Raw genomic sequence first — 23,787 nt, 5'->3', positions numbered from 1 at the left:
ATGAGTTAAACAGGTTTACATTTATTTAAATGTCTTGTGCTGTGCTTAGTCACTCAGTCGTGTCCAACTCTTTGCACCCCCATGGACTGTATCCCACCAGGCTCCTCTGTCCATGGGGATTCTCCAGGCAAGAATACTGGAGTGGGTTGCCATTCTTCTCCAGGGGATCTTCCCAACCCAGGGGTCAAACCCAGGTCTCCCCCACTGCAGGCAGATTTTTTACCATCTGAGCCACCAGGGAAGCCCATTAGATGTCTTAGGGTGTAATAATTTTGGTAACCTACATTTCCCATGGATTGATCATGGGTTACGTGTTCACTGACTTGAGGAAGAAAAGAAAAATACAAGAAATTATTAAAGTTATTTCTGTTTTTATTTATTCTTAGTAGTTAAATTCAGCCTAAGACCAGTGCTTCCATTTACACACTAAGAGCAAAGCCAGTCTACCACTGAAATCACATGACAAATTTTATGTTTTGGCAATCTCTTTTCTGTTCATTCTTGAGGGAAAGAAATTCCTATCTTTTTGTTATTTATATGAATTGAGGAGATCAGTGCTGAATTTATAGAATGGCAACATTCAAAGTGACCCAGAACCATTAACTCTTTGGTAGTAACTATAAATTTCAGAGACACATCTCTCATAGTTCCCTGCTTCACAATCAAAAACTGAGAAATCACAAAGCATTACATGTCAACTATAACCAGTATAGTATATTCTAGCTACAAATATATGAAACTGTGGCTTGAATGTGTGTCAAGAGAATGTTTTAGAATTACCCTTCTAAATAAGATAAATGGCTGCATTAGCATTTCTTTTCAGATGTTCTTTTTAACTCATTTGAAACTATCTGCAGATAGAAATAGAACTAGTTTGAATGCTGATCTCAATATGAAATACAGAATTCACAGAATAGACAAAATTGTTGATGTAGCATTCAATAATCAGGGTGCTATGAATTTTACATTAAAATTCACTTATGTAGTAAAAATAGAGCTGTCATAGCTAGAAAAATTATTTTCAGAGACAGCAGTTACCCTGGGTGGAAAAGAACAGTTCTACATAGAAAGAAAATCCAAGAAGTATGCAAAGTGAACACCAGGATACTTGATATATATAATTTAATCAGATAGTACATAGACTATGACATAAAACAGCAGTTTCCTAGAATAATTATAGGCTGCAAGACATGAAACCAGTTAGAAAACGGGTTGAGGTCCTACTCTTTGACAGTAGACTTATAAATACAAATGTAGAATTAGGTAGATCTATGCATTGTCTGCTTTTCCTTGTCATCAAATCAATGTGAACCAGTAGACGGATAAGAATTCAAGCAGTAGATGTATTGCTGATTCACTATATCTTGCCCAGGGAAGTGAGACTATTAACCTCACAGAGCCGCGATTAACTATGGATTGATAGTTCGGTATTTTAGATGCAAAAGCACATTTCTTCTAATTGGAAATACAGCTTAGAACTATTTTGTTGGGCAGACTTCAGATTGTCTGAAATAAGAATGCTTAGCTTGTTATGTATAATCCTTCTATTCAATAGTGACATACATCAGAGACTAGGATTTTAGAGACTAATCCTGGTGGATTTTTGAGGGAAATCTTGTCCAATGACATGTATGGAAGGAAGAATATGTTAGGTTATTTTTTTCTTTTAATTGGGTGTATTGACTGGCCTAAGCATAGACATCCTCCTTTATAGTCATATGGTTACAAAAACTGTACATTACAAAGAGTATAGAAACAAACTGAAAAGAGTGTGCCACAGATCCTGGATAATTACCTACATGCAGTTAAATTTACAGACAGAAAAGAAAATACAGCCTACATCCTTATGGTGCACAATTACTTTTTAGATACAACGTATCACTAATAAGTATCATGGTCATCAACCCTAGTTGTCACCAGCAGAGAGAATGAGAGCGAGATCCGTTCGGTATAGCTTCCCTCCATCCGATAAAGCCATTATACTTTTCTTGTATGTTGGAATATTATTAATATCCAGATCCTAAATAGGACATAGATGGCATTACAATCCAGTTAAACATCGAAGTGAATTAACCACTGTCAAGTAATAAAATATGAGACAAAACTGCTTGTTATACCAATCCATTAAGAAGAGTTGGATTAAATTCTTACACAAATGTGAATAAATCACAAGGTTGTTTTAAAATCTATTTATCACAGTTAAACACTGATTCAGACCAGTATGAAATCAAGTTAAGAACTGAAATCTACTTCTCCTCTATAAAGTTTTAAAGTAGATTCTCCAGAGTAGATGTGTGGTTGCATCTGGATGGATCCATCAAGTCTGCTTAAGAAGGAAATGGCAAGGTAACTAGATTACCTGTTTATTTTTCTCACACAGATCCTTCAGTAAAGCATCCAGTTCATTTTCATCTATGTATCCATTGCCATCCTACAAGAGGGTTAATAAAACAATATATAAGCAACCTCATCCACAAAAAATGCAAAGGTAGTAAAATGGAAATAATTGAAATCCTCAGAAAATCTACCTACTGCAAATTTGGCAGATATACTAACCTTGTAGGTCAGACCCTCAAATTTTGAACTGCTCCAAAGTTCCAAAACAGATATGAATTTCCTCTCATTCAGCACCTTACATTTGTAAAATGCTTCGAAATTTTCAAAGCGGTTTTACATTTACTATTTCCCTGTATGTTAACAATATCACTACCTCTCGTTGAAGTAAGAAATTAATCACAAATGTTTTGCTGGAGGGAAGACATAGGCATGGGGGAAGTATATTCCCGGCCTGTAATAGAGGCGGGCTGTTATCACATCAGCTGTACTAGGGCCTCCAGAGGACTGGCTTGGTCCAGGAGGAAAGAAATGAGAAGAGATAGAGTGTGTTAACTACTGACGTCATGCACAACCTTTCCTCACACATGTGATCTCACTATCCCCTACATGGGAGAATCCCCTCTGGATATTTTCATCTAGCCACCCTGCAGAGTGACTATTATTATCTCTTGGTTACAAATGAGGAAATTAAGGGTCAGAGGAGTTTGGTATCTTATTCACAGTTCACAGGAGATAAAATGTAGCATGGCATTTGAATCAAATTCGTCTAATTTGGGATATAACGTAATTCATTTCCTATGACAAGAATAAATTGGCTGAGTAATTTTAATAGCTCATGTTTCTTTAAATATAACCTTGAGTTTGAGGCTTTTTTTCCCTTTCTGAGCATTTTCCAAATTTTTCTAAAAAATTAAATTACAGATAAGAAACACTTTTTTTTTTTACCTGATCGTATAACTCAAAAGCTTTATTGAACTCTTTCCCACACATTTTGACTCCCTAGATGATAGAGAAGAGGGCAAAGATTAAAATGCTACAATTACATTTCATTGTGCTTCCCTTGGCAGATATCCCACATTTTAACCTTTTGAGAAATATTATGTACGGTAGAGAAAAAGAGAAATACCTGAAATTTAAGAAGAAAGTTCTCCTGCACGGGTAGTAATCTTTTGAGAGAAAAACATTATATAACTGCATTAGATTTTTGACAAAGGTCAGCTTATAATGGTTTTATTTGCATAGCTCCTAAACTCACCTGGCCATCTCAGTTAATTCCAGCTTTCCATCATTATTTGAATCAAACAATTTCAGCTGAAAGACAGAAGGCATTATTTTGTATTGAAAAAAAAATACCTGTTGCATAGAGAAGGAAATTCAAAATAAAGAAGTTTGAGTAATCAATTACCTATATAGATGGCAAAATTCTAGAAACTAGCATTTATTAAAATTTCGGTGAAAAATTTCAGTTCTGTGACTTGTCAATTACCAAAGTTTATGACAACAATAGAAAATAGAGTAAGAGTGATCTTACGCTAGACTTCTGGAACATCATTGTTCATTTTTCTTGCAATACATGTATGTACTATATTTGCAATATCTTGCAAATATGTATATGTTTATATTTGCATATAAACCTGCAAATATGTATGTTTATATGTATCAAGATGTGGGAGATATGGTGTCTGGCAGTACACATCCTGAAACTTTCCAAATAATAGTAGGAAAATAAATATTTAACTTGTTTTCCTCTTTTAGAGCATCAGAGAGTAAAGCAGATAATATGGATAAATCCTTACAGAATAAATTTTTGAGTAAGTGACCTTTTGATAGCTGAAAATTACCTAACTCTACAAAAAAGGAAACGCTCATACATGGTGCCTTGAAGCTAGCCTTACAAGGCAGAAGCTTTGTAGGTATTTCACTTTTCAAGTGAAATGATACATGTGTGCATATGATGCCCACACCATGGTTTATTCATTTCATCCTGTGTAGTCTTGGGAATTAGCCAGAACACAGTAATATTTCATAGGCTCTTGGCTATAATCTTTTCAAGATCAGTCCTACCATTAGGTCTGTATATTCAGCTAGTTTTGTATCATCAACAGTCTTGTTTGCTTTTTCCAGCAAGTCCTTTAGAAAGTTCTGTTAAGACAAAAAACAGATAAATTTCATCAATAACAATCTGCTTTCTTTACAGCCTGCCTTGAAATGGAACACCTCAGGAATACAAAGAAAGTTTCTTTTTGAGACTAGGACTGGATAAAAGGAGGACATTAGAAGAGAGGTCCTCTTGGCATTCCAGCAGGGATGCTGCCTTTGACAGGCGTGATATCTGCCTTTTACTGAGACCTGATCTGTCAGACCATGCTATGGTATGCTACGCTTTTATGATTTCAATTAAAAGAGAAGTTAGATTGTGCACCATGTAGGAATCAGAGTAAAAACTTATAAAGCCAGCCAGCCCAATGGATGCATTTCTTCCTAATGATATCTTCGCAGATACTCATGCAATTCTTCTCCAAGAAATAAGAAACACTGTGCATGTGTGCGTGCTAAGTCATTTCAGTCGTGTCCGACTCTTTTGCAAGCCCATGGACTGTAGCCCGCCAGGCTCCTCTGTCCATGGGATTGATTCTCCAGGCAAGAATACTGGAGTGGGCTGCCATGCCCTCCTCCAGGGATTGATCCTGCGTCTCTCATGTCTCCTGCACTGGCAGGCAGGTTCTTTGCTTATGAGCCACTTGGGAAGTCCAAGAAACAGAATGGACCCCCTTGTACCTTTTTGAAGTATGTGAACGATTATTAGTATACAAAGTGGAGATCTACCCTTAATCCCAAGTGCATTTTCTGCCCTTGCAATCTGTATTTCCTTATCAGTGTATAGCCAGTATGAAGCACATTTCACTAGAGGCTGGATTAGCTTTTAGGTTTAATGCAGTCCAAAGCACCTTGGTTAGTGTTTCACCTGACTGTTCAAACTAAAATAGTTGGCTGCAGGTGTTACCTAATTCTTGAAGGATATGAATCACACCAAAGTAGAAATTAATATGGGAAAGATGCAAAAAAAGATGATTATTAATTTGACAGTTGACATTTAGGAGTGATTTTAATTTTTTTACCAGAGAAATAAATCAAATAAAAGCTTTCAAAAGCTTGCCATATAAATGACAATGTAACTACTTAAGAAAATAATAGTTTTTCACTTTGTCTAGTGCTGTTCATTTGCAATTTCTTTATTTTTCAGAAAAATGAATTATGCAATTATGGAAAACTGAGCTGATATGTTAAGACAATACCAAAGGATCCGGTTTCTTCAGGTTTGCTGTCATATATCTCCCTCCCAAATTTTCTAGTTCTGCTGGGATGATTTAACTTCATTATTTTCAATGAAGGAGACTTTTTCCTTATTATATTTCATAATTTTATTTTCACTTCAAACATTCCACTTAAAATTCAAAGTGAAGCATGGAAAATTCAAAGTTATCTGTTGGGGATGAATTTTATTTTTGAACCATATGAAGCTTTTGTCAGAGACTAATTGGGTTAAAAATCCTCATCAGAGACTAAAATGGTGGTCACAAAAATAGCCTGGGAGAAACTTCAGGACGCTGAGATTCAAAGTCATGTCTGAGAGCAAGCAATGTTTTACTCCATTATGGAATCTTAAAATTAGCTTTCTTGAAAGATCCATTAAAAAAGAATGCCAACTTATCTTCAAAATTCCCCAGAGAGAAGTACTTCTATTTAGAATCTCTTCTGAGAATAAAATTTAGAACAAAGAAGGTCAGTATTGGAAATGAGCTAAAGTTTCTTTATAAACTTGAAATGATTTTTAAAATAATTTTTTTGGTCCAGTAGAATAAAAACACAATAATTTAACTGTCACCTTGTGGGTTGCTGAATTACAAATTTGTGAAAAATATAGTTTTTGGTGATTTCATGTGAAAAATGTTTACATTTCTAAGTGTTGTTAGTCCCACATGCTTTAACGATTTTGCAATTATACATGTGTGCTTAGTAGCTTCAGTCTTTGTGACCCTGTGGACTGTCACCTGCCAGGCTCCTCTGTCCATGGGATTCTCCAGGCAAGAATACTGGAGTGGGTTGCTGTGGCCTCCTCCAGGGGTCTTCCCGACCCAGGTATTGAACCCACATCTGAGTCTCCTGCATTGGCAGGCAGGTTCCTTACCACTAGTGCCACCTGGGAAGCCCTCGATTATACAAATACGTGTAACTCAAACAATGTTCAACTATGACCGGGAAACCATGTTTGATATTCCTGTTTCCCTACAGAAGAGGTAACTCTTGGTGACTAAAGCTGAAAACTTTTGATATTGTGGGAAAGAAAATTATTGCTATTATCAGATATTCTGTGGCCAAAGCCAGGTTCTTTTCCCAAGCAGCTGAGTACTCTTGAAAAATTATCTAATTTCTCTGAATTTCAGTTTGTTTGTATAATGGGAATTATAATACCTCCTCTGCAAATTTTCTTTGAGGATTAAATGTTAAAATACATGTTAAGCCTAGTATTATGCCTGCCACATAACAGGTGCTCAATAATTATTAATTTGTTTCCCTTCTAGTTACTCTATATCCTATAGATAGAGAAAATAGAGACTTTCAGACTGAGAAGTGTTGAGGTCAATTTAAAAAAATGAGGGAAAGATGGTTTTGTATTTCTGAAAGGCTAGTAAATTACTGAGTTCATGAATAATATAATTTATATTGTACCTGTATTTCACAAAACCTCTCAGATGCAACATCTTACTTGAGCCTCACAATAAATTGAAAGGTAAGTGTTATTACCCTCATATAAAGGAAGAAAAAGTGAGGCAGAATGATAAAGACATTTGTCCAGAGACAAGACTTGGTTTCAGATCTCTTTACCTTTTCCTTCCTATCTTCCTCCTCTCCTACCAGTTCCTATGTACGTTTCTGAGATACGAATTGATAAATTCATTTCCAAAGTTACAGTTTTTCAGAAGTTTGATTATAGTGGGACTTTGTAAGCCCGGGGCCTTGGAAGCAAACTAGTTCAGAGATCACAGCTCTATGTCCTGTTTCTGTGTAGATTTCAGTTCATCACTTAACTTCTCTTCACTTTTTTCCTTACTGTGGTAACATTAATCCCACAGTACTCACATAAAGATTAAATAAGACGTGTATAAAGTGCCTGGCATACAACTGGTGTCCAACAGTTGCTTCTTTATCTTTAAAGGGAGATCTATATAGTTGTTTAATCTATAAGATAAAATGTCAAATTTTAATGAAAATAACCTGACTTATTTGGCTTAGTATGCCATTATAAATCTATCTCTCTATCATCTATCTATCCCTTATTAACAATTAGTACACACCACAGAAAATGTCAACGGCTGAACAGAATTTCAAAAGGTACTTGAAGTCTCTTTTTTGATGGGGTACTTTATTAACCATGCGGAAGAGTGGATGAAAATGTGCCATTGCTTAACGTTAGTTTCTTTTGTGGGAAGTTTTTTTTTAAAAACCACGAAATTCATAATTGTATTTGAAAGGGGAAAATGTACACATTTTTCTTTGCTTACCTTAAGCTCCTCAGTTTCTATGAAGCCACTGTGATCAGTATCATATTTTCTCCATGTCTGTAAATAATTTTGGATAAGGAAGACCAAACACATTAGAAAAGGTCATAATTCCCCTACTTTCAGATATCTGAAGATATCACTCAGTGACAGGTTTCCTATACCTTCATGAATTCCTCACAGGACTTTAGCTGCTGGCATCGGAAAAGCAGCAGGAAGTTCTCTTCCGTGGGTAACACATGAGCCAACTGGAAAAGATTGAAGAAGCTGGTGTGAGGAGCTCGAAAGCAAGTCTCTCTCATTTCCTGCTCTTAGTTGTGCTTGGCCATGATTTTATTACCCAGAAAACTAGGAGAGGAGAAACATAGCAATCGATTTTCCCTTTTGGATACCTTGTCCCTATAAAGTGCCATCGTGTTTTGCAGCGCTTGCTGCCCTTTGAGGGACCGGTTCTCAGGTCAGGGAGGAGGCTGCAGCAAGCATGCCTGGGGAGCGCAGGGAAGGGTGACTGACACTTCTCGTCTGCTAGACACACAGGCAGACTCATGCCGGTGGCTCGACCCCTGCATCTTTCCTGTGCCCCAGATCAGGTCTTTTCCTGTGAGGGCCCAGAAGATGGCACACGTGGGGCCATGCATTTCATAAAAGAAGAAGCTGAGATATATGAATGTAGCAGGGAGCACAGAAGGCAAAAAATGAATTCTGAAAGTCGGAGGAGAAAGCTTATTAAGAGATGCAATGGAATATAAACTCAGGACAATTGTAATACAAGAGAAAGAGAGATGGAAAAAGACACTTTACAGTGAACAGTGGAAACTGAATGGTAATAGGGAATATTAGTTCTCAAATGTTTGGTGTCTGCTAAAAGGACATCTGTTGCTTGAGTCCAGGTCTTAAATTTTATTTGATGATCTCCCTTGAGTGACCTGCTGACATTTCTCCTAAGATCTCATTTTGTAACTTCAATGCTCCTTTTTTTTTTTTTTTGGTGGAAAGGACTTCAGATCCCATTTTATGATGAATACAATCTATCTATTGTGCGCAGGGAGGGCGGGAGCTGGACTGATGGCCTAATGAAGGTGTGTGCTCTATTCCTAGGCAGCTGCTAATTAGCTGTGGTCCGCAGCAACTCCCTCAGCCATTTCTGGAACTTAGCATGCTCATCACTTAAAATGAGGAGTGGAAATAGAAACCAGTGTCTCTTAAATGTATTGGGTTCAAAATGACTTTGAGAAGCTGTTAGAATTACTGCATCTTCACCATTAAAGAATGAACCTACAATACTATATTTTATCTAATTCCCAGAAGTTGATGAATCCCCTGAAGTACAGGCATGGACCCTCATCTGTGAATTTTAAACTAAAAAACCCATGGTCTAGATTAACCTCTAGGTCAGCATAAATCCCAAAAGTCTACCAAATTATAGAACAGACTCTCACACCTTAAAAAAAAAATATTGTCCTTTAGGTCCATTAAAAAATTTTAAATATAAAATGTATCATTCTATCTTATATGCAGGTAACCTCAGCTTCTTTATGCTGTATATGTCCTTTAACTTATCTTGTTTTTAGATCTTTGAAATAATATTTCAAATTAGAATCATTCAGGCACTAATAATGGGATGAAACGAAGGGGCAGAGCCAGGTATCTTATTAGGATGTTTAGTATGACTATCAGAAAACATTTTCTTATTTCCAAAGGTCAATAGTATGGTTATGCATTAATGCAAGCATTAATTTAGGAAACAGGAAATAGCCAATGCCAACTGTTTCTTTATTGGTATGTAAATTGTCAGATACCCCTTTGTAAGCTTTTGGTAGACCTACCCATAGCCCACCCATTTCAGGAGGGCAAAAACTATTCTTTGTCTGCATCCCCTGAATACTTAGTGTGGTACTCAACATGTTAGGTGCTTGACATAAATGTTTGGATTTGGTTAATAATTTTACTTCATTAAAAGTACCTACTTAACATGATTTGTAATGAGCATATTTTTTATCTTTGTTGTGATTTTCTATATTGCTTGGATTTTCAAGATTACTGTACATTGTTTTGAACAAAATAATAATTTTTCTTTAAAAATCTACTTATCAAAACCCACCAAATAGACAAAAACAGAAAAACTAAATTACTGAACTAGCAAGCAATGACCACTTGTAAAATTAGGGAAATTTTAACCTCTTTTGTTTCAAAAATTAAACTTTACATAACTTGCATGAAGTTCACAGGTCTCTAAGAATGTCAAATATAAAGATGGTAAAATTGCTCTTCATGTTTAGTATAAATGCATATTTCTTCACCCCTGCTATTTTGCTCCTACTTGGTTTAATTATAATAAAATACATATTATATCTACATGCAACACAGTCAATCTTTTAATTTAATTGAACTGTTAATGTTAAATTCAATACAGGACCATCATATTTTATAGACATTAGCAGTGAGTCTTAAACACAGAAAACACTGTCATAAGACAAACCAGCCACTAAGAAAGAAGTAAGTATGTGTGGATAGGATGTGGCTATGTGTTCAGTTGCTATGTTGTGTCTGACGCTCTGCAATCCCATGGACTGTTGCCCTCCAGGCTCTTCATGGGAGTCTCCAGGCAAGAATACTGGAGTGGGTTGCCATTTCCTTCTTCAGGGGATCTTCCCAACCCAGGGATCGAACCCTGGTCTCCCCTATTGCAGGCAGACTCTTTACTGACTGAGCTGTGAGGGAAGCCCCTTCACAACAAACAAATAACGCAACAAATCATCTTTTTTTTTTACATATTTTTTGCCACATCATGTGGTTTGTGGGATCTTAGTTCCTGGACCAGGGATTGAACCCAGACCCTTGGCAGTGAAAGCACCTAGTCCTAATCAATGGACCACTAGGTAAAGCATATGAATCAATATTAAAATTTCAGAGCTGGGTGCCGAAACTCTCCAGCTGTTGCTTCTAAGACCATATCTACAATGTGACTGAGGTCTTTTATAGAAGCTGTTAAGTAGGGCTGTTGTTGCCTCTCTTTTGCTAAGTCACTCTTGTCAACAGGAGTAGCCTGTATTACTTGTTCCAAGATTATTGGTGATTTCTTAATTTTCAGTCCACCAGCCTGCTTTTTTATAAACTCTCAAAACTTTATTATGAGTTGGAGAAGAGAGTTAAGAAAAGCAGAGAAATGAATGGAAGTCAGATAAGTGTGGCTACTAGGAGAATCTTTCAAAGCTTCATTTATGAAAATCGCTTGCTTGTCCCTGAGAGTGGGGAGGCAAAGATTTCTCTCTACTTGCCTCGCTTCCGTTTCAGTCTCTGTACATCTTGAGGAAAGGGTCTGTGACTTAATTAATGTTTTTCTGCCTGGCACCTGCAAGAATTTCCATAGATATTTTACTCAACCAATGAATGAAGGCAGTTGACTATCCAGGGTCAGCGTAGACTGCAAGAATTCAAATAGCTTGCTACTAAGCTGTGGACAGGGGTTGGAGTGGCCGCTGTGACTGCCATCCACAGTTCTCTTTAGGTGCTAGGAGTGTTGTCGTGGTCTCAGCTGTCAGGTCTCTTTGGGAGATTACCTGGGCTGACGAGAGCTATGTTCCCAAGATGCACATAGGGATATAAAACCTAGCTCTCTCACTCAAAACTTGGGACATCTCCCAAGGTTTGTCCCAGTTCAGAGCTCACTGTAGGGTCAGCTAAAGTTGAGACTGTTTCATAGCCCAACGTCTTGCTCTGCCCAGCTTTGTTCTTTTATTTCCCTTGGATAGGCACTGATTCCAAGAGCACTTCTTAATAAACTTCCTCATTGCTTCTCTTCAACTCAGATATGGTCCCCAAAGGAACCAACCTATCCCAGGACAGGGATCTTTACCACCTCTCTTCTATTACTAGCCATAATATGGAGCTCTTGATTATGTTTTGGATCAGGTTGAAATCCCTTGCTGTGGCTCACGTGGCCGTGATTCAGAACCTATGAGGCACTGGACTGCATGCTGGGGATTCATAGTCACTGACAGTAAGAACTTTACAGGGAGGCAGATAATTGAAAATTTTGTTTCAGACGATTTCAAAGCAAGAGATAACTACAGTGGTAAAGCTACATGCTAGGTGCTGGGAGAAGACATGTGAAGGACAACTTTACAAGAAATATAAATGACTGAGGTATATCTTTCAAAGCATACACACAAAGCTTAATTTTTGAAGACAATTTTGGTACATGTTAGATTCTTTCAACACATATTAGTAAAACATTCACTTTCTTGGTTTGGAAGCCAAAGAAATATTTTTCCAGCCAATGAGAGGTGAGTCCAGGAAATTAGGAAATTTAAAAGGCAAATAATCTTTTCACACAAATTAAAGGCTAGTTGAATTTAATAATTTGAATTTGACAAGTTATAAGAATGGGAAAAAGACTGACATTAAGAAAAATGGCATAGATTTTCTAATGAAATATTTTTATTTTTAATAATAATAGCAAGTACATTTACTTAGTTTTTATAGTGTACCAGGGCTTATCTATTTTTAACATGTGTTATCTGATGTTGATATTCATATGTCATCTGTGTTCACAACCAAGGAAACAGAGGCTCAGAGAAGGGAAATGACCTGCTATCACATAGCTTACAGTTGGAGCCAGATTTGAAATCAGTCTGACGTTTTGATTTTGAGACTCTTGTCCTTTAACTATCACCCTCCATTAAAATCTTCAGTCTTAATAAACTGTTTTAAAAATCTATCAAGAATGGAGTTCTAAATCAGATTTTATTGTCAGTCATTTCCCCAAACTCTGAGGTAGAAAACTGTGTATGCTTAGTCGCTCAGGCATGTCCAATTCTTCACAACCCCATGGACTGTAGCCCTCCAGGCTCCTCTGTCCTTGGAATTTTCCAGGCAAGAATACTGGAGTGGGTTGCCATTTCCTCCTCCAGGGTATATTCCTGACCCAGGGATTGAACCCTCATCTCCTGCAAGCTTCCTGCATTGCAGGGGAATTTTTTACCACTGAATCACCAGGAAAGCCTGAGGTAGAAAACTAGTTTACTATTTTAAAAATTACATTTATTATGGTTAAATTTATATGCTCAAATCCCACTATCAAGAAAAGAAGGAAAGTCTAGAAAAATGCCTGCTTCCCTGGGAGAGTTATTACAATTTTACAACTGAAATAGCTTTCAGATCTATTTTTTCCAGTGGATGCACTGACCTGGACAAATAGACACAGTAAAATTCGAGAGGACGCTATTTTCTCACACAGTGCTCAAGCAATCAGGTGAAAAGTTTGCAGATTTGACATCCAGCTAAGGGAAACATCTATACTTAATGTGAGCACCAGAGAAGGAATTTCTATTATCTGCTAAATCATTCAGTCTCCCTCTTTGACTATTTTAATCAATCTTCTCTGCAATAGAGCTATTAGTCTGAATAAATTTAGAACATTTGACTGCCATAGTATTTGTTAAATTATCTCAGAATTTCAGAGTTCCTGTTTTGAGTTTGTATCAACAATCTCTTTATTATCAAGCTGTATTTGTGTGAATTTGAAAATCTATTTAAAAGACATGAAACCTAAAAGTTCACAAGAAAGCATATTTGTACATTGCCCTTCTTGTTACATGTTTTCACATGTCTAGGTAGTAACAGCATGTTGTTGGAAAGTGTCAGTCAACTTCGTTAAAACAGAAGTTTGAAAGTTAACCACTATATTTTCTGATTTTTTGAACAACACATTTCAATTAGAGCCAAGTCAGTTTGACCTGGAAAGCAGACTACCACATAAATACCATTTGGTTTATTTGGATTAGATTTTGAGGAGCCCCTGAATAACACCTACTAAGTGGGCAATACATAAGCAAATCAAATCTCTTTTCCCTTTGAACATGAAAGTTACGTATACTTGATGTGAGCTGATGGGAATCTGTAAACTATTATAAATTTTGGAAAACCTGGTTTTTTTTCTTATTCCCTCAAAGCTGGCTGAAATTCGTGTATTTATGTTCCATGTTATACATAGGATTTCTTAGCAAGTGATATATGTCAGACTGGAAAACAGAAAGGATGAACTTGATTTAATACAGCTCACTGGTGACACTAGAGGGCACATTATAAATTCAGGCGTTCCCCACTCTCCTCCATTTTGTACATGTAATCTGTAGCTTTCAGTTCCTTTTTTCCAATGATTTTTCAAAATCTCTCCTTTTTTCTTATCCCTCCTCCTTAACCAGGTTAAGTACAATCAACCTGCACGTGAACGACAGCAGCAATCTCTTCCCTGTTCCCCCATTCTCTCCTCATTTCTCCAAGTACGGACCCTCCTCACTTCCTTCTGTGTCTTGGCTGATAACTCTGATTAACAAAAAGAATTCTGGAATCAGAGGCAGATCTAGACCTGTATAAATGTTCTGTCACTCCTTGCCAGTGGGACCTTAGACACATCATTCAACCTTTCTGAGCTTCAATTTCTTTACCCTTAAAGTGAGAAACCTTGGCTAGCTTTTCTTCTGGGTCCCATGCAACAAAAAGTTCCATGTCCTGGAAAAATTAAATTTTCTAATTAAGTCTTATGTGTTTCACTTCTCTTCTTTTAAACTCTTTCTGCTTTCACTGATTGAATGAGTGAGTGAGTGAAGTCTCTCAGTCGTGTCTGACTCTTTGTAGCCTCCTGGACTGTAGCCTACCAGGATCCTCCATCCATGGGATTTTCCAGGCAAGAGAACTGGAGTGGGTTGCCATCCTTCTCCAGGGGATCTTCCCAACCCAGGGGTCGAACCCAGGTCTCCTGCATTGCAGGCAGATGCTTTACCCTCTAAGCCACCAGGGAAGTCTTTTCACTGATTGAAAGTTCTTCCCAAATCATGTTTCAAGTGATTGGGTCAAATAACTTCTCTTTACTTTGTGCATCCCTGTTCAACCAGGCTAAATTTAAGCCTTGCCATAAGTAACCAATGAACTGAAGCTTGAAAATATTTTCTTTTAATGCAGAAAACATGTGGCTTATTAATTGCAAAACAAAAAAAAAGGGCTGAGTGGTTTAGAGGAAAGTGGCTGAAATTCTACTTAAGTTACAGCTTACCTCAAATATAAATTTATTTTATTTTGTTATTATGAGGATCAAATGAGATCACATGTTTGAAAACACTCCATAATTGTGTGCATGTTCAGTCCCCTCAGTCGTGTCCAACCCTTAGCCCTGGACTATAGCCCTCCAGAGTCCTCTGTCCATGGGATTCTCCAGGCAAGAATACTGGAGTGGGTTCCATGATTGTGTAATGTCATACAAATAAATGAAAATTCTCTTTCTTACTGTTATTGCTATAAAAGCTCCTCAAGTCTTCATTTCAGTCTTCATTAACTTCTTCATTCTCTTCTGTTAACTATTTCTATCTTTCCTCACACAGAAATCCTTTTCTTTAATGTAACAGTTTCTTTCCCAAACTTCTGTGGAAATTCCTTACATCAAATCTCTAGGAAAATGTATCTGGTAATAACTCCTAGCTTCTCATTCAAATTAGACCTCAAATAATACTTCATCAATGACCATCCCATATAATATACAGTTAAATATAGATTCAAAATAGCTTTTTTCATCTTATCCTTTTAAAACTATAGAATCTATGTGAATCAGATCCATGCTTTTTGTGCTATTGTTAACAACCTAGGGTCACAGAAGAAATTAAAAATAGCTGAGCCCATTGGAGTCCTTAAGGTTAAATACATTAAATACAAGATGACAGTCTTTCCTGTACTAGAATTATAAAGTATGCCAAACTCTCAAATAGCCACATCTATAATTTCACTGATTTCAGAATTTCTGACTAGTTTTGAATCACTAGATTTATGTCATGTCATTTATGTTCATTTCAATGTTATTTCTTATCCTTGATGATTCACATTTTGATTAGTTGGCTTCTATGTCGATCTATAAGTCCCATTACTATTAATTTATCTATTTATATAGTAATGAGTTATGCATAGGCAAAGGGAAAAGTGTATACTCCAGGGAAATATTTTAATTACAAAGATAATAATAGTATGTCCTTCTTTAACTCTATTTGTAGTAGCTGTTTAAAAATAAGTATATTTCACATTGACATCATTGGTGTCCTATAACATCAATTTTTGAAAACTGGGTTAGTTCTCTGAATCAAAGGTAAATTATGACTAAGAATACTTCACAATCTAATACACTAAGAACATTATATAAAGAACATAATTATGTCTATTATTTGATATATTTTAAATTATGACCTTATTAATTTTTCTGGACAAAGTTATCCACTCAATTTCTCTAATTGGTTGCAGAGATAAAGAAAGTAGCTAAGACATTAGATTTTATAAAAGTAAAAGTACTGTTTCACATATCTGAAGAATGCAAAAGAGTTAATGTATAGTCAAAGTTTTGCTTCCTTGATTCGTAGACAAAAAAGTTGTCCTCACTAGGAAAAGATAAGATTTGACACTGAAGTTTCAGCTTTTAAAGAGTCAAAAGAAACATCTACACATCATAAAATACTCACTTTAAGTTCTTGTGTTTTTACATGGCCAACTGGCAATTTAAAATGGAACTTCAGAAAACAAGATGCAACTTTTTGCCATGATATCATCTTTAGGGCCTGCAAATAGTTCATTTTATTTTCTAATAGAAAAGTCTACACTATTAGTAAGAAATTCCAGTGAACCATGTTCTTAGTTAGTGTTTTATTGAACTGAGGCTGGTAAAGTAATGGGATGAGTACTCATCCAGAAGTTGCGAACTTGAGTCTCTAACTGCACCAAGGCCAGCAGACAGTTGCATAGCCAGAGACGAATCATTTGACTTCTTTAGGTCTTAGTTTCGTAATATATTAAATTTTGGCTTGGATTATGAAAATTCTTAGGTCTGTTGCACTTCTGAGCAGTTTTTGATTTTATATCTCTGAACAAAAGATAGCATGTTACTTAAGTAAAATAAGCCTCTTAGAACAGGTTTTGCCTATCATGTTTGAGTTGAATACAACTCCAAAAAGCTCACTTATTAAAACCATATGAGAACAATGCATAAAGTCCTTACCTCTACAATTCCTATTTTTCCATCATCTCTTTGTCCATACTGATCCACAAAAGTTTTCATCTCAGGTGATAACTCCTAAAATTATAACAAGCCAGGTAAGAAGAAGGTTTTTTTAAAAAACATACAAACAGTATGCTTGTTATCATGTTAATAACTTGTTACAAAGAAAAACTGGAATTAGAACCATTTAGAATTATGCATATTGATTAACTTTTTCATGAAAATTAGGATATAACTGATGTACCAGTTTTACTCATTTGAAATGAAAGACATAATTTCTGAATCAGTCATTATGATTTAGCTTCTATTATTAGTTTTGAGAATATGTTATCCTTTAAAAATGTAGTCAGAATTATTCTGTTCATAACCTTTAGTGAATTTAAATATAGTGATCCTCATGAATGCACCTTAACATTACTTGCTTCAGGGAAGATTATTTTATATTGCTGCACTAATTATTCTATAACATTTTCCTTATTATAACCTGCTTTATCCATGGAAGTTAATATTGTGTTTTCAATTTGGACAAGCAAATGTGAATGTTCAAAAGCAACTCATTTCTAAACAAAAAAAGTTTCCAGTGTGGGTGAAGCTGGAAATGTTCTTACAAATTAAAAATCAGAAAAATTTGTGTCAAATTAACAAAAATGACTTGACGAATTTGTACTTTCATTAAAAATACGCAATACTGATGACCTTAGTTTGGATTACTGATTGTATGTACTAAAGATCTTTGTTTCCCAGAGTAATTTAGGGAGTAGTTCTCCAGTGTTTCCTTGTTTCCATTTTCTACCAAGAGGATGTTCTCATTCCCGTTTAGTTACATACAGAAGATATATTGAAGAGGGACAAAGTGAAAGCTTTCATCTCGTTTGACTTATCTTTTTCAATCTATTTTATTGCTTACATAACCTCTTCACATATTGACAGAATAGATAGCTCTGAACTGTAAACTAATGACCTGAACATAGATAGAACTAGTATTCAGGAAGTTGGATTTTATACCCTTGGGTCTTCGACATAGCCCATTTAAAATAGCCCTATTGCATTAACTGAAGCTGATGTAAAATAGGTCAGCCTTTATGAATGTCCTATTCTGTGTCCTTGGAGAAGTAAATTAAGGTTTCAGTTTTTATCATAACTAAGAAGATGGTGATAGTATCTATCACACACATTTGCTCTAGGGATAAATAGCTTAATAGAGTTTGAGGACTGTACTAAGGCTGAATATTATTATTACTACTGTTAAAAAATCCTACTTTGGTTAAAGGTAAATTTCTTCAATAGAAGGTAACAAATAGTAATTAAACAGCTTAAAATAGCCTTAAAAAACCTCTTCCAATATGGATTAATTTCAACTTACCTTTATTACCTTAAATAGTGTAAAACATAATTACAATGATAATAAGTTAAAGATTTATAAAAAATAAATGTAAATTTAAAGACTATTTAGTGGAAAATGCTAGTTCTGAAAGTATATTAAGTTATGATATTTCATTAATGTTATATTCACCTACAGTTAATATTAGTGAAACTTTGAAATTTCACATTATTAATATGCTAAACCAAATAAGTTTTCCATTAATACAGTAAAATCTGTTATCCTATTGCTAGAAATGCAAAGAAACCTGGTTTATAAGTTCAACCTTTAAGTTCTAAAAAAAAAAGAGAAGAAAAAATAGATAAAAATTGATTTAATACAGTGAGGCCAGTAGTGAAATATTTGTCTAGTACATGAATGTTTCAATTCATATCTTGATTTAGATTTTAACTATTCAAACCTATATTACAATAATCAAGCTGTTAAGCAACTTGATATAATCCTGAACCTGTGCTCAGATTTGGTGTTATTGGGTTATAATCCAACAATAACATCTTCCAATATTCTAAGATTGGAAACATAGCAGTAGAAAAAAATAATTAAGATCTAAAATTTTAAAAAGACTAAGATGAGGTCATTGTTTACAAAAAGTATATATATTAAAATGAGAAGAGGAAAAGAAATATCTGAAATCATGTATAGAGTTTCTAAATATCTGAGTTTCTAAGCTGAAAATAAATATTAAAATTACTTCTAAGAAAATTAAAATATAATCATTTAGCTGCTGGAAACATCTTTAAAGGTTTTAATTAGAAGTTTTATGGTAAGATTTCCCAACCAGATATTTTAAATATATATATTTTAACTGTAGAAGAAAATGTTTTGTATTATTAGTCAAAGATACATAGATCTATAATGATAGTATTGTGTGAATTTATGTACGTGGTAATGTATAAGATGGTATGGAGAGAGTATATAAAACATTTTCAATTTTATTTGATCCCATCCTATTACATTTTCAAATTTATGTAATATCAAATCTGGATAAAACAATTCCCAGAGTGTCCTGTGCCTGCTCAGTTGTGTCTGACTCTTTGTGACCCTATGGACTGTAGCCCGCCAGGCTCCTCTGTCCATGGGATTCTCCAGGCAAGAATACTGGAGAGGGTTGCTATTTCCTTCTCCAGGGTATATTCCTGACCCAGGGTCCCAGAGTGCTCTCTGATTTTAAATCAATTTGACTTAAATCATTGAATTTTAGCAACTGATAGCTTTTAATGCATTATAAATCATTTTAGTGTCCTCTGGCATTCTTTTGGAGCTTCCCTGATAGCTCAGCTGGTAAAGAATCCACCTGCAGCAGTGCAGAAGACCCCTGTTCAAATTCCTGGGTTGGGAAGATCCCCTGAAGAAGGGATAGGCTATCCACTCCAGTATTCTTGGGCTTCCCTTGTGGCTCAGATGGTAAAGAATCTGACTGCAATGCAGGAAACCTGGGTTCAATCCCTGGGTCAGGAAGATCCCCTGGAGGAGGGCACAGCAACCCATTCCAGTATTCTTGCCTGGAGAATCCCATGGACAGAAGAGCCTGGAGGGGGCTAGGCATTCTTTTGATATGTTGTACAGAGATATGTGCCACACAATTTTCAATTTAGATAGAACAAAAAGGTGATTATTAGTGAATTATACGTATATATATATATGTATGGCCATACTTCTCAGGCTTGTTCAATTTTTTGTGATCCTGTGGACCACAGCCCGCCAGGCTTCTCTGTCCAAGGGTTTCTCCAGGCAAGAATACTGGAGTGGGTTGCCATCCCCTTCTCCAGGGGATTTTTCTGACCCAGGGATCGAAACCAGGTCTCCTGCATTGCAGGCAGATTCTTTACCATCTGAGCCACCAGAGAAGCCCATTTATGTATACTATTATGTGTATAACTCAGTGCTGGAGGTGGTGATTTGCTAAAAGCTCACAATTGTATTTTCCTCTAAAGATATATCTTTGTATCTTCATATATATATGTATATATGCAATGTAAAATCTCTATGCTGACAATATATATTCTTAACAGGCTAATTTATGCCAAAAGGAAGCTATTCATAATTAGTAAAAATTAACTGATAGCTTAAATTACAAATATAGCTAATTTTCAAAATGCCACTAATTGCTTCCCATTAGAGAATCACTTTGCTTGTTTAAAATGTGTGAAGCTCTTAAAATTACTTTTTACATCTCTAACTTTTGATTTTCTTCCTCACAACAGAAATGAACCCCCTTTTGGCTAAATTTCCTGCTCATTATTATGTTGCAAAGTTGTACAAATTTCCCCCAGTGAGGAAGGACATTTTCTCCTCAGTCCAACCACATCAACATTACAAGAATAATAATTGGCAATAATTGGCAATAGAATGAGAGATCCATAATCTACAGATTGGTTTCCTGACCTCCAAGGGGTAGAAATGTATTTCTACTCATTTACTTTTCAGGCTATTAAAGAGAGGTTAAAAATTACCTAACTGAACTCAATAGAAGAGGTGGTGATCTGCTAACAGGTCTCACCCACACTTTCCTTTTAAGTACTATTAAAATACAAGTATACAATCTTTTAAAAGCTCTGATTTCATATTGTAAGGCTTTTTCCCTTTAAGGAATTTCTCTTTCTCTCTCTCTCCTTTGTCTCTGCGTCTCCCCCTCCTTCTCCCTCTCTTTATCCCTACGCAATTTCAAAAGGCACTCTTTCTCCCCTTCTCAGTAAATAAATGTTTACGTTCCCGGAAACCATTTGATTTCGCTAGCTCTTTATGAGAACGCTAGAATATTTATTCAAAGACAAAGGTCTCTTTCCTCCCTTGCAAACTTCAACCTACCAAACCAGCCTTCTTCCGCGCCTGCTGGAGCTCCTGAATCAAGTTCTGAAGCTCCTTTCCTTCCAGGTAACCACTTCCTGTAAAGACAAAGAAGCACCCAGTCGTCAGACATTTCACGCAAGTTTCTTCCCCGTTCAATGTCCACAATGGCTATTTTCCGGCCACTGGAGAGGTCCCATCTTGGCCTTAATATTGATTATTGATTAACCCGCAAAAGATACCCGACAGGGCAGTGGTCCCCTCCTGGGAGAGACCCACTAAGGGCAAAGGAGGATGGTTGGGTTGATGAGTGTAGCCATAGAAACTTTGCAGGGTAGGGTCTCTCTCGCTGTCGCTACCCTTCACCCCAACCCCCCACCTTCTATTTGTATCATCCTTGGAGAGAGAGAGAGAGGAAAAAAAAAAAAACTTTCAAGGTTTTGGGATAACATAGAAACAACACATAAACTTTAAAGTTCATGGTTGGCAGCCAACTGGAGAGAGATTAGGGAGATGGGGAAAGAAGCAAAGAAAAGAAATGAAGGATAATCGGATCAGGAGGCTCAAGGAAGGGAAAAGGGTAGGACAAGGTTCTTCAAGCAGTTAAAAAGATAAAAGATAATCACCGTCAGCGTCGAAATGAAGCCAGATCTCAAAAAACTGTGAGGCTGTGATCAGAGATGATTGCAGGTGGGATTCTGCCATCGTAGAGCGGAGTGGGTGGTCTGCGTGGAGTATGCGCGTGTCAGCGCTGAAGTGGGGTGAGAACCTCAGGGTATAGATGCGCGTGTGTCTGTGCACGTGCGCGAGTGTGGACGTCTGTGTGTGTGTGTAAGAAGAAATCCCGGGCTGCAGGAGAAGGAAACGCAGGGCGCCGGCGCCGCCAGTCGCTGTCCTCGGTGCTGCTCGGCTCAGGCGTCCCGGGGAGTCCTGTGCGCCGGGGCTCCCGCTCTCCGTATTTATCTCGCCGTCGAGCCGGGCCACGCCTGCCCTGGCCTCCCATCCCTCAATCCCGCCTCTTGCTCGCAGCAACCTTCCACCCCTCCCTTCCCGTCTCCTCCTCTCCTCCCAGGAAAGCGAGCTGGAGCACTAGTTGTGAAGTGCAGAAAGCAGCAGGTGGTGGGAAATCCTTAGCTTAGAGACAGGTTGCGGAAAACATTCATTTCCCTCCACATTCTCATGTCCGAAAGGGATCTTATTTCTGAAGAGTATAGTGAAATATCGTGTGTGAAGGGGTTTTGATTTGCAGATAGAGGAGGAAAGTTAATGAAGGGTAGAACCACATAATAGATGCTTATATTGTGCGTGTGTCTCTGTGTGGGTGTGATTTCTCCAAGACATTTGAGTATTTGTTTGAACAAAGTCAGGTGAAAGTTTAACAAATATTAGATTAATGTGATGAACATATGCAATGAACTATTGATATCAATAGCTACTCTATTTTGTGCTTGTTGAGGACCATCACATGAGTATTTTCAGTTCAGTTCAGTTCAGTAGCTCAGTTGTGTCCGACTCTTTGCAACCCCATGAATCGCAGCACGCCAGGCCTCCCTGTCCATCACCAACTCCCGGAGTTCACTCAAACTCATGTCCATCGAGTCGGTGATGCCATCCAATCATCTCATCCTCTGTCGTCCCCTTCTCCTCCTGCTCCCAATCCCTCCCAGCATCAGAGTCTTTTCCAATGAGTCAACTCTTCGCATGTGGTGGCCAAAGTACTGGAGTTTCAGCTTTAGCATCAGTCCTTCCAAAGAACACCCAGGGCTGATCTCCTTTAGAATGGACTGGTTGGATCTCCTTGCAGTCCATGGGACTCTCAAGAGTCTTCTCCAACACCACAGTTCAAAAGCATCAATTCTTCGGCGCTCAGCTTTCTTCACGTCCAACTTTCGAATCCATAGGTGACCACTGGAAAAACCATAGCCTTGACTAGATGGACCTTTGTTGGCAAAGTAATGTGTCTGCTTTTGAATATGCTACCTAATTTGGTCATAACTTTCCTTCCAAGGAGTAAGCGTCTTTTAATTTCATGGCTGCAATCACCATCTCATCATTTATATAAACAAGCCTTGCCAACATGAGAAAGCAGGATGATTTTTTTTTCAACTTGAAGTAGAATTATAATTGAAAAGTGACAGAATTTAAACTATAAAATCATAAAATGTAAAGAGAAGGAAGTTATCTTTAGAGATACTATGGTTTACCTTCTTTGGGTATAGAAAGATTTAGCATACTAAAGAAAGAGAAACCATACCTAGGTGAGCTTAAGAGCCAAGGCCCTGCCTGCTCAGTGGCTGGAACACCATATCTCTCCTTTTTGCTATGCCAAGCAAGTTCTGTTAAAGAAATTTTCAAACATTTTTGGAAGTTACCATGAGAATTGGGGGGAAAAAAAATCTAACTGAACATGTTATGTATTTTAATATAATAAATGATGATTTATTATTTACTTACAGACTGTATGCAGGTCAAAAGCAACAGTTAGAACTGGATATGGAACAACAGACTGCTTCCAAATAGGAAAAGGAGTCCATCAAGGCTGTATATTGTCACCCTGCTTATTTAACTTATATGCAGAGTACATCATGAGAAATGCTGGGCTGGAAGAAGCACAAGCTGGAATCAAGATTGTGGGGAGAAATATCAATAACCTCAGATATGCAGATTACACCACCCTTATGGCAGAAAGT

The 23,787-nt window shown here is 36.8% G+C and overlaps 1 protein-coding gene across 1 annotated transcript; it reads right to left on the bottom strand.

Moving 5' to 3' along the window:
* Positions 1–351: 351 nt before the first annotated feature.
* On the bottom strand, positions 352–22,029 carry CALB1 (calbindin 1). Its single transcript, XM_004011846.6, has 11 exons — positions 21,724–22,029; positions 21,119–21,195; positions 16,930–17,004; positions 8,063–8,146; positions 7,902–7,958; positions 4,402–4,479; positions 3,593–3,648; positions 3,464–3,503; positions 3,283–3,336; positions 2,360–2,431; positions 352–2,020 (listed from the first exon to the last, which is right to left on the bottom strand). Exons 1-11 carry the CDS (start codon positions 21,800–21,802, stop codon positions 1,907–1,909), a joined length of 786 nt encoding a protein of 261 aa, XP_004011895.1. The 5' UTR covers positions 21,803–22,029; the 3' UTR covers positions 352–1,906.
* Positions 22,030–23,787: the final 1,758 nt, after the last annotated feature.

This window comes from Ovis aries, chromosome 9, assembly GCF_016772045.2.
Source record: "Ovis aries strain OAR_USU_Benz2616 breed Rambouillet chromosome 9, ARS-UI_Ramb_v3.0, whole genome shotgun sequence".
Lineage (NCBI taxonomy): Eukaryota > Metazoa > Chordata > Mammalia > Artiodactyla > Bovidae > Ovis > Ovis aries.
Note: the sequence above shows the minus strand (reverse complement) of the source record. Positions and strands in the feature narration are given on the sequence as shown.

Bases quoted from the DNA above. Each gene is read 5' to 3' on its own strand.
- CALB1 (XM_004011846.6), bottom strand. From the start codon at position 21,802: ATGGCAGAATCCCACCTGCAATCATCTCTGATCACAGCCTCACAGTTT. The intron at 17,005-21,118 runs GTAGGTTGAAGT...TTATAATTTTAG, and splicing joins CGCGGAAGAAGGCTGGTTTG to GAGTTATCACCTGAGATGAA. The intron at 2,432-3,282 runs GTAAAAAAAAAA...ACCCTCTTGTAG, and splicing joins CTTTTGAGTTATACGATCAG to GATGGCAATGGATACATAGA.